The 12250-nt window shown below is 45.1% G+C and overlaps 1 protein-coding gene and 1 pseudogene across 1 annotated transcript in view; both read right to left on the bottom strand.

Moving 5' to 3' along the window:
• Positions 1–12250, bottom strand: part of LOC149355633 (uncharacterized) — a 430506-nt pseudogene that overhangs the window by 53335 nt on the left and 364921 nt on the right.
• LOC149355642 (uncharacterized) overlaps positions 1–12250 on the bottom strand; it is a 78103-nt gene that overhangs the window by 5925 nt on the left and 59928 nt on the right. The window contains exons 16-17 of the mRNA XM_089583965.1: positions 7262–7305; positions 3211–3289 (exon numbers count right to left, since the gene is read on the bottom strand). Of these exons, the coding sequence (XP_089440091.1) occupies positions 3211–3289; positions 7262–7305 (123 nt within the window). The remainder of the gene's footprint in view (positions 1–3210; positions 3290–7261; positions 7306–12250) is intronic.

The following is a 12250-nucleotide window of genomic DNA, read 5'->3' as shown; positions in this document are numbered from 1 at the left end:
GGCATCGTGGCGTAGCTCCAGGAGAAGAGCAAGCAGCACCTCCACCAAGTGTAATGAGACGACTCGCACAATTAGTGTGAACGGCCGGTCTTTGTTCAAGCGGTGCTGTTCAGCAGGCCAGCGTTCGCAAGCGCGCTCCCGAGCTTCGTCAGCTTCGTCTTCTATCTTCTTCGTCTCCTTCGTCGGCGCTAGCCGCTGGGGCAGCAAACCCCAACTCACTTTATTACAAAGTATGAAAATGTCCTCGAAGCCGTAGCAATAACATTTCTTTTTTTTAATAAACACAATTTCACAGGTTTAATTCATGGCTGAAATGGCCGCGTTCCTATGGAGGCAAAAGCCTCTATTCATCACTGAAGATCTGAAGTGTACTAAACCAATATGTTCTGCTCCAATGCTGTTTCTCATAGCGTACAGATGTGTTTTTGGAAAGGCGACGGCAGACAATCAATGACTATCTTGTTACAGATGGCTGGCTGCCTGTCTAGCAATCGACCGAAGGTCCTTCTCCAGCAGCTCTTATGAGACTTAAAACATCCGGTTGTAAGCGGTAACACGAAACACATGCAGAACGCCTATTGACAGATGTGTGCTCAAGGTTAACTGATACAGCCCAAGCCAGTGGTGCAGTGTACTTTAGTAGGTGAACCACTCGTGAAAATGAGCCATGTCTCAGGCAAGGCTCCACTAACAGCACCGCTGTAGTACAGCCAGCTGCTGGATTTTGCACACTTTCTTTTTAACTTCTGTATTGTTCAGTGAGGCCAGGCGTACGTGTCCGGAGTTACTTAGATATAGCACTCCAAGTGACGGTGATTAAACTTTGTATACATCATTCCACATCAACAGTAGAACAGTGGTTTACTAATAAACTACTGGGAAGGTTTCAGCATAGGTTTTCTTCATTTCTGAGACGTTCCAGGCAATAACAAGCCCCCCACACCCCAATTAAAAAAAAGCGCTGCCTGTAATTTCTCTAGCATGAAGAAAATGCAGCAGACACCAAGAGTCAGTAAATAAGCACTGAGCAATTTTTTTGAGCGCAGCTCTCAAAATTACTTTCTGGGTTGCAGGTTTGTGGGTTGAGCGGAGTCCCTCGCTGTTGACCTCGGCACAGCTGCCAGAGCAAAAGAGCAGCACAGCGGAGGATGAAAGAGAGCGAATGCAGCGCGCAGCAGAGGGTAAAAGTACAGTGATAGAGAAGAGGGCACGAGGAGGAAAACAGAGGAAGATGATCTCCTCTCTTTTTTTTTTCTTGCTGCTACATTTCGCTTCGATTCGAAATTATATTCAAACAAATTAACTAGCTGCTTCGTATTTGCTTCCAACTGCTTCGAACATCGTTACCATAAAAAAATTCACAAATTATCTAGTCAAGCAACAGCAAAGGCAAAAGCAGCCGGGAAGAAAGCAGCCGGGAAGTCAGACATCTTTGTTTTCACCACGTGGCTTTCAAATGCTTTGCCTCACTGCATTTACACACTGTGGAAAAGCTGAGTGTGCACAATTGCCCCCAGGCTTGGCTCGTCCGTTAACGCACTGCCTTCGTTTATGGGTGACTCGCCCCATTGCATTTATGAACTGCGAGGAAGGCTGCAGCTGTGCTCCTGCATGTGGTCCGTGCCTCCTTTGCCCCACCCTCCCCCATTGTTGTTTTTTAGCGCACCTCATGGTGGTTGCTCAACGATCGGAATGTGACAAAAATATAAACGCATGAACCAGAAAATTGTATTACACAGGAAGGTACTTACCAGGAGAAAAACAGTGGGGCGCATTTTACTGCTCATGATTTTGAGGCCGTGAACCGGAAAATCAAATGAACAAGAAACATACCAACAAGCTTCCTCACACTAGAAACAGGCATAACAGCCCCACTTTACCAATTAGTGAGCTTCTTCGGTTTTACAGGGTGTATAGGCTAATTTTAGCCAATGGTTAAAAGATAAAATATTAATGGTAGGCCAGGGAAACCACTTGCATACAGCTACCAGCCGGCTTGCGCATCATAGGCAATTTTTTGTTTTACAATTACTTAAATAAGATAATTTTCCTAAATCCGGACTTTAGATGGCAGACTTGAATAGCAAAGTTGGAGAGCACCTTCAAAAACCCCCATTCTTTTCATTTGCACTAAAGAAAGCCTCACGTGTATCTTTTTTCCGAGCTCCAAAGAAAGCCCGCGAAATGTAGAAAAATTATGTGACTTGCGCATTTGCGCGCCACGATTCTGCTGCTCTCAACCATGGCTTGGGTGAACGAAATCAGCTGCTGGCAAGGCGCGACGACCCCACTGCTCCGGCAGGCCGATATGTCGACAGTGGTTGTGATGCTCGCGCGAGCCAGTCTGTAAGCGTGACGGCGCAAGTTGCAGCAAAGGCACCAGACATTGTGAGCGCGATGAGAAACCCAAAGGTGGCAAACACAAATGCGACAAGTTTTATTCGTCACTGAGAGCTAAACCAAGATAACTAAAATACTTACCTAAGTAAAATACCACTGTCAACATATCGGCCTGCCGGAGGAATGAGGTCGTCGCGCCTTGCCAGCAGCTGATTTCGTTCAATCATGCCACGATTGAGAGGAGCACAATTATGGTGTACGAATGCGCTAGTCACGTGATTTTTTTATATTTCACGGGCTTTCTTTGGAGCTCGGAAAAAAAGATACATGTCAGGCTTTCTTTATCGCAAATCAATGGAATGGCGGTTTCTGAAGGTGCTCTCCAACATTGCTATTCACATTTGCTGTCTAAAGTCAATATTTACGCATCAAGAAAAATGATCTTAATTGCTAATTAATTAATTGCAAAACGTAAAATTGCCTACGACACGCAAGCCGGTTGGTAGGTGTATGTAAGTGATTTCCCTGGCCTACCTCAAATATTTTATTTTTCAACCCTTGGCTAAAGTTAGCCTGACACCCTGTACAACACACGTGCGAAGACTGTCACGAGCATAGCATTGTGAATCGAAGGAAGTCTAGTGTGCAAGCATATTTCTGTAGCATACTTTTACACCAGGCTCACCTGCATTTACACTCCTATGTATACTGCCTTTCCACATCACTTCAGCCACAGAGCACTTTCTTGCAGTCTCTGTGCAGTTGTCAGTGAGAATTGATAAAGCTACCTGCTAAAGGGTTCTAGCCCACCTTCGTGCAATGCACAAAATCTGCTTGATGTGCAAGTACCAGCCAAATCCTTTTTCTTACCTTATCTGAGCCATCACCTGCATTCCTTGGGTGACTGCCGGAGGCCTGAAAGTTTCTACCTTCTCCATCAACCTGCATTCTGAAAGGCAAGGAAAGAGCCTATTGCCACCATGCTGTACCATACTCCTTTCATAACCCACATTACAATGGCACTAGAGGAAGGAACTCAGCCAAAGTATTTCCTGCACTATACACTCAATACACTTGTAGTATTCATCTTCAGGAATTGTTGAAAAATAAAGCAACATGTGTACATTTTAAAATAAGAATACTGAACAGCACAGCTTTGCTCTGAGAGAACAGAATTATACTTTTAAAGGGGCCTTTAAAGACTTTTTGATAGCAATAATTAGAAACTGGTTGCTGCATATTGGAAGGTATCATGTTCCAGCTCTAAAGTACTTCAAAAAATAGGGTAAAAATGACCTACACCAGCCATAAAGCTTGTGTCTTATTCTATAACGCTCACCTTCAAGGAGGCTGGGACCAGAGAAATTGAAATGAAATCAAATGACTAAGTTCAGCTCCATTCATAAAAGATGTCCCCAAAACAAGACTACAGTACCACAATGGCCAAGTAGAAAATCTTCGGGGTTATATCTTATTTGAACAGATAAAAAAAATCATATGCTCAGGAATCGACTACCTTGTCCCTTTGTGTCATGTTTTATGTAACGGTGACATGCCTGTTGTTCTTGGATATAAGGAGAATGTTCTTGTTAACTAACCACCCCTCCTCTTTGTACTTGACCATTTGAACTGCTTTTACAGACAACAGTTGCAATGTCACCCTAGAAGGGGGAAATGCCTGCAGGTAAATGGCTGCCTTACTGATCAGCTGAATGAAAACAAAGAAGCATGTACTTGCACTACAGAGCTTGGAATCAGCCTTAATGAACATTAGATTTAATAGGCACACAACAAGACCGCAATCAGATATTACCCAAGTTTTGCACTGACTGCTCTTGTACAGGACTTGTTTCCTATTACCCAAACCTATAATTAGAAGTAAATACATAGATAAATACTGTTTGAACGAATTTTGCGGGAATGAACTTTTGCGATAAACTTTTGTGAGCTCCCCTCACGCCCTCCCCTAAAATGCCACTGTAACCTAATGCAAATGTGTTTCATTTGAACAAATTTCAGCACACTGCAACTTTTAGTTCAGCAAACATTTTAGAAAGCATTAAAGTACAGTAGAATCTCGATGATATGGATTTCACGGGGTCACAAAAAATATTCGTATCATCCTAAAAGAACAAAAAACCGCTTGAAGAAGCACGAAACATGGATCCATGCAGATCTTTTCAAATATTACGGAATTTATTTACGGCCACAAGGCCACCACGCACTGCACTGGGTGCGTACCATGCGATCAGCAGTGTACAGGCCACATAGCCACCCTTCATTACTTCACAGTGCACATCCCATGACTGGTGAGTGAGGCATCAGCAAAGTGCTGAAAGCACGTGCTCGAGGATGCGATCGTAGCTCGTGCGTTCGTATCATCCGTAGCAGCGCGGGAGAGTGTTTGGAAGATCCGAAACCCCGCTCATTGTATATAATGAACTCCAGCCAGGGAATTTCACAAATTCGTATCAACCATGATCGTATCAAGATTACAAGGTCAACATACATCATTTCGGCAGACTTGTAGCAATTTTGATCTACAAAACTGCGGGCACTGCAACTCCGAAACTGTCCAGCTAGTAAACTCCATAGCATCACACTTTCCTTCGTGAAACTGCCTGATGTCATATCTGCTTTAGGGCAGTAGCATGGCCGTGCACCTGCCTTGTAGTCTTCCAATGGAAATTATCATTTGCGCAACCTTTTGGCTACGTTCCCAAGGATACTGTTTTCATTGACAGTATGGCACTGCAACTTACTGATCTTTAAAGCCCTCTTGGAGCCCACACTTTGACCTAACCAATAAAAAATTTTGACATGTTATTATTAGCACTCATTTTTCACTCACTGTAGTAAAATTTTCCAATAGTCCCTAAATCCTGTTGCGTTCCTAGCAAAATCGGCTGGTAACAGGCTGCTAACAAACACCCCAAATAATAATTAGGCCTTGCTAAGTAGCATTCTGCATAAAATTCTTGGTTTCAACTTGTACTTGCACATCTCCAATTTTCTTGCATCTATGCCTTTTTCCCCCTTCACATATCTTAGATTCTGCATAAAGTTATCTTGTGAACCTAAACAATTATCTCTTACTTATTAGTTGCATCTAATAATTGACCATTACTCCATATACCATTGTACTTAATTTTTTCAATTAAGTAAAATGAACTTCTGAAGCCAAGCGGACTTAACCTCGATCCTAATCTTCCAACCTGGCACAGACATTTTATTCGTTAGTGCCTACAAATTAACACTGCATTCCAGTGCAGTAAATTTTGGAGTGCCAAAAGGCTCGGTAATCGGTCCACCACTCTTCCCTATATATACTAGTATACTAGTGACTAACCTCCTAGCACATCACCTAATGTCCACCTTTCTACTGACGTCTGTGCTTTGTTCTTCCACATTACCAATCATAACAACATTAAAATTCTCCAAACGTTTTTAAAGTTGCTTCTACCTGAGGCATGTAATGGCTAATCAGACTTCTGAACAGAATACACTGTAGTATGTGTTGTCTATTTCCCAAATTATTTGCTAAACATTAAAATAACATCGAACACATCACGGATAATTTCCACGTTATTCGTCAACAGATTTTTCATTAATTCCATGCAATGTTCTGCAACCTTGAACTGCAGCACACTTAAACTATTCCAGAGGAATCCAGCATTGCATCTCAAAATGACCTCAGCCACAAAGTAAGCATCACTATATCTCACACTACAGCTTGTTTTCAGTTTCATCCCCAGATGGAACCGCCTTCCAGAAGCAATTGCCACCATCCAAGATTGTCGGCACTTATACAATGCTGTAGTCATTTACTCGCACTGGAGCTTGTTTTCTCCTGCTGTTACGTTACATTCCCTATCTGCAAAAACACCCGTGTGCTATTTAATGTCAGTGCACACTGAAGAACCCCAGACGGCCTAAATTATTCCGCAGCACTCCCCTACAACATCCCCCCATAGCCCAAGTGTCGCTTGAACGAGAGTTAAATGAGTAGCCGTCTCAAAGCGTGGAGCCATCGGAAAATTGTGCAGCAGTACACGAGTTCAATGTTGCCAAAAAATGCATCAAACGCCAATACAGAGAGAAGTTGCAAGAGCATCTCTTTGAGTGCAATAGCAACACCAAGCTTTCCGTGCACCCAAAGCGGGTTGCTGCTGTTAGCGCGCTACACCATCGGCGCTGTGGACATTAAGGGTGTCTGCCAAAGTTTAATAGACTGTATCGAAGGGCTTTATATCTGTTCTATTAATATTTTTTCAGGACGAAGCGAGGAATTTGCACTTGGTGCGCAAATGCGCAATCTTCGATGAGTGTTCTTTACTGTTTCGCTGGTACTCCGACATCTGATGCACAGTGTTGGTCACCTTAATGCTTGTGTCGGAGCTTCCATTGGTCAACCTATACAACATTCTAACTTTTGTTCCCATCCTCTCTTTCATTTCTTGAAGCTGGGGGCCGACCTGCAGCGCACACCTTTGTCTCTGCATTGTATTCAATTGCTATGCGAAGGGTGACTTTTCACTTCTACTTCTGGTAAAAAAAAAACTCCTGTTACATTCAAGGTATTTATCTGTACAATGAATGAATGAGCATTTCAAGTATAGCACTGTTTGCTAGCACACAGAAACCAGAGAGAAGAAATGGTAGATGCCACCATGCACTGAGATGTCCTGGCAGCAAGAACCAGAATAACTGGCAGCATGCCTCATGGCACTGAAAACAGCGCTGAAATTGCACACAATTCCTAGCAACCAGAACTTATCCGTTAATGCCGCAAGTAAAGCCAGCTTTATTAGCAGAACCTTTTCATTTTTACCGTTGACTGGTACAGAGCTACACACAACATGTTACATCTAATAGAATGCTGCCCATAAGCACAAAGGAACAGCTCAACGTCTGCACCTACCTTTCAAACTGATGATATCGTCCATGACACCGGTCTCCCTCAGTCTGTCAGTCAGCGCAATAGAAAAGATATATAAAAGTCAGTAATCACTTTTCTGCTTAAGCACCTGAAAAACAGTATAGTCTTCTGCTAATGTAAGTAAAAAGAGCTGATGCCTACTTTTAACAAGGAATTAATAAATGAAACCGCAGGAGTAATGAGAGGGCAAGATCACTTTGCCAACCAGGCACTTGCTTTGACCTAAAGGCCCAAAAAGGCATTACATCAAGGGGCACGGGGTACCTTCACAGGATCACCACAAATTACTAATAAATGCTGGCTGAAAACAAGGACAAAGTTCGACAGCACACAAGAAGCACAAGTATCAAGGTAGATTTGGAGCCAGCTGGTCTCTCTCTCTCTCCCTCCCTTCCGAGGAATGCCTCGTTGATGTTGTGTAGCTAGCTGGCGGCCCACTATGTGTATTGTTCGCAAGTTGTAATAAACAGCGTATGAGTGACCAAGCTTTGTCGTCCCTCCCTTTGTTGCCTTGAGCACAAACCCCTCCGTGGTTAGGGAGCGAAGACGCTGCAGCCACGGAGTAGAAGTGCAGAGCGGACGTCCTGCCCCATAATGCCACAAGCATCCCACACAATCCACTGTGATACGTCAAACCTGAATATAACGAACTAGGATAGAGCGAATTATTCGTTATAACAAACACTCGAAGCTGTGATATCATAATCTATGTAAAATGTATTTTTTATAACGAACTACACATTGAATTCAGCAAACTCTCAGCGCCTGGTCCCAACGAGGAGACCGAGGAGCCGCCGCCGGAAGACGATCACCCCCGCCCGACGTTGCACAAAGCCCTCGCTGCTACCGATGTATTGCGGCGATATTGCTCCGGATTACAGGGAAGCAGACTGGAGTTCGTGGAAATGATGTCGTGTGTCGAAAATGTGAGTCTCACTGATGGGGCTAAATGCAGTGTTCAGGCAAAAATCCCTGCCTACTGCAAATAAGTGTGCATTCCTCTGCAATAAATTTCTTTGAATACCTTACTCATGGTGAGTGACGCATTTTTTCTTTCGTTAGCGCGTTTTCGCTCTGCCATTCAGGACATCGTGTATAACAATTTTGGTACAGAGGTTTGTTAAAGGTTCTTTAAATGTGGGTTCGGTTATAGTGAAGTACTTCGTATAACGAACAGATTGCGTTGAGTTATGCTGTTTGTTATAACTGGGTTTGACTGTATGCAAAAAAGTCCTCAAATTTTCCATGGTAAATCGCTTATTCATGCCAAATCCCTGCAACATGTTCACAGTCGTCTGTACAAAGAACTTATTTTCAGGACTTCACAATGAATTGTTGAACAGAGGCAGATTTTGCTGGAACCCCTAAGGATGTGATGCCACTGCTTCCAGACTGGCCAAGCCAAGTTCACTGCTTTTAGCACAGTTTGAAAAATCGCTGGATAACCCTGGAGATTTGTTTACATAGCTACTTATAGGCTGTCGCCAGATCGAGTAGCTATGTTCACTCTGATCAATTTGGATACACGCTGCAGTGCTCAGAGGGTAGCAGCAGCAACGATGACGAAACCAAACTACCCTACGAGACATTTATTTAAAGAGTGCTTCTTGAATCGTCTCACAAATAACTGAAAACCATTGGTTACGTCTACAACAAACTCCGTAAATATTCGTGTGAAAAGGTATGAATACATATGAACATGTACATTCATTCCCAAAGCTGAGTAACTCAGTGGTGAATCAGTCACTGGGACACAGCTTCGACACCTAGCTTGGATCCAGCAGTGCAATTCTCTACAACACAAGTATTTTTACGCACACAAAAAAAAAGCTGGCTACAAGTAACCTTTTGCAGCTGCTTTTTTTCATCATCACCAATCTGTAACAGCCCTTGTGGATGACTTCCCCAAGAAAAAATTTGAGGGACACTTAAACTTTGCCTAACGGTATGACACGATAGCCGTTAATGGCCTCCTTCAGTGGCCTAGGGTCCTCTTTACACACCACTTCGCAGACACGGCACACAATTCTTTATTCTGTTTTCTTTTAATTTTGAAAAGTTAATTATTTTTGTTACTTTTTAATTTTACTACTTTTTTTATTCACCACAAGGCGCACAAGTCCTCTCTTGAACCCAGGGATAGTGTGTCTGACTCGCGACCCAATGGTCGCGGGTTCCAAAACAGCCTTTTCATATTCACTAGTTTTCAAGAACCCGTAAGAACCCTGGTCATGACAGGCAGCATACGCTGAAAAATCCTTTGAAGGACGAAGCCGTCTTCTACCACATTGGGTCGAGTCTGCAGGCTTTCCACAAGGTGTAGAAGAGAAAAATTCAATATAATGCTGAAATTGTGCGCACTTAGCATTACTAACAAGCAAAAAAATAATTTCATCGAAATCAAGCAAAAAAAATGAAAAGCCTGAGTTGAAAGCCATGTCCTCCCAATGACCAACTGAAGTTGGCCAGTATGGATTCCACTTTGTGTCGTAATCACAAAGTGACTACTCTTACTGAAAACAGAGCTTTATGAGCTAGAAGACAAAAAAAAACAATGAAATACAAGTGTCACCATCAGTGGCCCATTTCACAAGTAAACAACGGTACGTCAATACAGTTTTTTAGCACGGATCCCAGAAGGCACCACTTCTTCCTGCCCTCTAAAGGGCGCACTCTCCGTTATAGAGTATTTCCCTACTCCTTCTCCCAGAAGCTAGGCTACATCGGCATTCACATCACGACCGTTACCCCAGAGTCCTTTTCGGTACAGATGTCACGATCTCGAATCGAGCAACTCGAGCGAAGTGAAAATTCTTAAATGCAACTTTCTCAGCCATAAATACATCTTTTGCCGCCTTACAAACATCGACATACATATTGGGAAAGAGCCACAGAACAGACTTTTACTAGGGATCAAAACTGGACGGAGTTGTCCACAGTGTCCCCATAATACTATCACTATATTACCTGGCTGCATCCTACACACACTTAAGGAAACAAGTGGCACCGATGAAACAGCTCTGCCAGAGCAGACTGGTTGGAATCTGCACAACGTATCTGCATGGCACCAATTTCACATGTGCCCATGGTGCAATTGATTTGTTGCGGCCAAGTACTACACCAGGGTGGCCAAATCTTGTTCTGGTGAGGAAGTGCGTTGTCAGTTCTAGTCATCGAGACCAGGATGCACCCCACGCCTGGTTATGCAATTCCATGGACACACGTTTTTTTTTTACCCAGTCGAGAATTGCATAGCACTGGGATTCGAATCTCGGTCCTCTTGCACGCGAGGCAGATGCTCTACCTCTATGCCATCATTGCAATTACCGGTACTCAGCTATGGGGCAGAAACGTGGAGGCTAACAAAGAGGGTTCAGTTTAAAGGGTCCCTGAAACGGTGTCCATGCAGGCAAAGAGAAGTCGAAGTATTGATAGACACTGAACGATCCATCATCCTACCGCAAAAATTTTTGATCTACCTTGTGTGGAACCAGAGATAATGGCTATTAAAAATGACCACCAGCCTTTTCCCTCTCAACTCGTACACCGGAGCGAACCATAAAAAAATAAAGATTACAAACCGGGACCATGCTCCGCCCACAAATACGTCATCGACGAGATCGGTTTGTTTACTTCCGGTTGACGCGCTCGCTCGCTCGCTTTCCCGCTGTCTGCTCACCTGTGTCTCGCAACCGTCGCTGCGGCTTCTGTCGTACTGTGGACCCCGAGCTGAAGGAACGACTTTTGCGGATGAGTGCCGAAATGGGATTTCAGCCTTAAGGCAGGGACATATGTGCGAAAAGTGTGTGCGATTCGCTGCGGCGCGCCGTTGTGAACGACGTCGTAACGACCAATCGCAGCTCGTCGCCTGCGTCCAGTCTGCTGCATGTCAACGACGAGCCGCGCGTGGAAAACGCAACGACGGGAAGCGGGAGCCAATACGAGCGCGGAGAGCGGCAGCGTCGTGATGCCGTACAGCACGCTCCTCATGGCGCTCGGGGCCGAGCCACGCCAGGCCGGCCTGCCAGCCTTGATGCCGGCCGCCGGCGACTGAAAAACGCGCTAGTATTGTTTGTTCTCGTCCATAGCAAGCCCTTGGATAGATGCATGTCAAAAATGCATAATTTCTGACTATCGTTGGCCAATATCGAGTTGCTGGTAAAAGTGATGACTGCGATACAAGCAAATTTCATCCCACAGCCGCTTTGGTGCTGCTGCTACTAGGTGCGGTTCGCCTGCCGTCTTCTAGTTCCGTTGCTGAAGGCGTCGTGGAAATCGAACATATCTTTTTATAATGGGACGAGTTCGCAGTAAAGTGATGTGAAGAGTAGGCCTTTTATTATAGCGTAGGCGACTTCCGAAGCACCGTCAGCTGTGGCTTCGATCCGAAACCAGCTAGGCCTAGCGACGACTAGGGCAGCCTGGGACCAGCGCGCAGTTCGTCGCGCGGCGTTGCCGCAGGCGGTGTTGTTGCAGATAGATCCACTTTTGCACAGGCATATTGTCATTGCACCCCTTTTTGAGGAAAGAAAATGGCGCAGTAATTCTCTGTCATCTCAGTGGACACCCCAACCGACGGCTAAGCGGGCGGCAGGAGCGGGAGTTAGGCCGCGCTTGGTAGCTGCGGCCTCGCTACGCGACGGCGCAAGTTGGAGCCCTACTCTTGCAGCTGTGACATCAGACCGCTAAGCGCGCCGCGCGTGGCAGGAGCAGGAGTTTGGCCGCGCTTGGTAGCTGCGGCCTCGCTACGCGACGGCGTGAGTTGGAGCCCTACTCTTGCAGCTGTGACATCAGACCGCTAAGCGCGCCGCGCGTGGCAGGAGCAGGAGTTTGGCCGCGCTTGGTAGCTGCGGCCTCGCTACGCGACGGCGCAAGTTGGAGCCCTACTCTTGCAGCTGTGACATCAGACCGCTAAGCGCGCCGCGCGTGGAAGGAGCAGGAGTTTGGCCGCGCTTGGTAGCTGCGGCCTCG

This window comes from Amblyomma mixtum, chromosome 3 (assembly GCF_055824585.1).
Source record: "Amblyomma mixtum isolate Tamu chromosome 3, ASM5582458v1, whole genome shotgun sequence".
In the NCBI taxonomy this organism is placed as follows: Eukaryota; Metazoa; Arthropoda; class Arachnida; order Ixodida; family Ixodidae; genus Amblyomma; species Amblyomma mixtum.
Note: the sequence above shows the minus strand (reverse complement) of the source record. Positions and strands in the feature narration are given on the sequence as shown.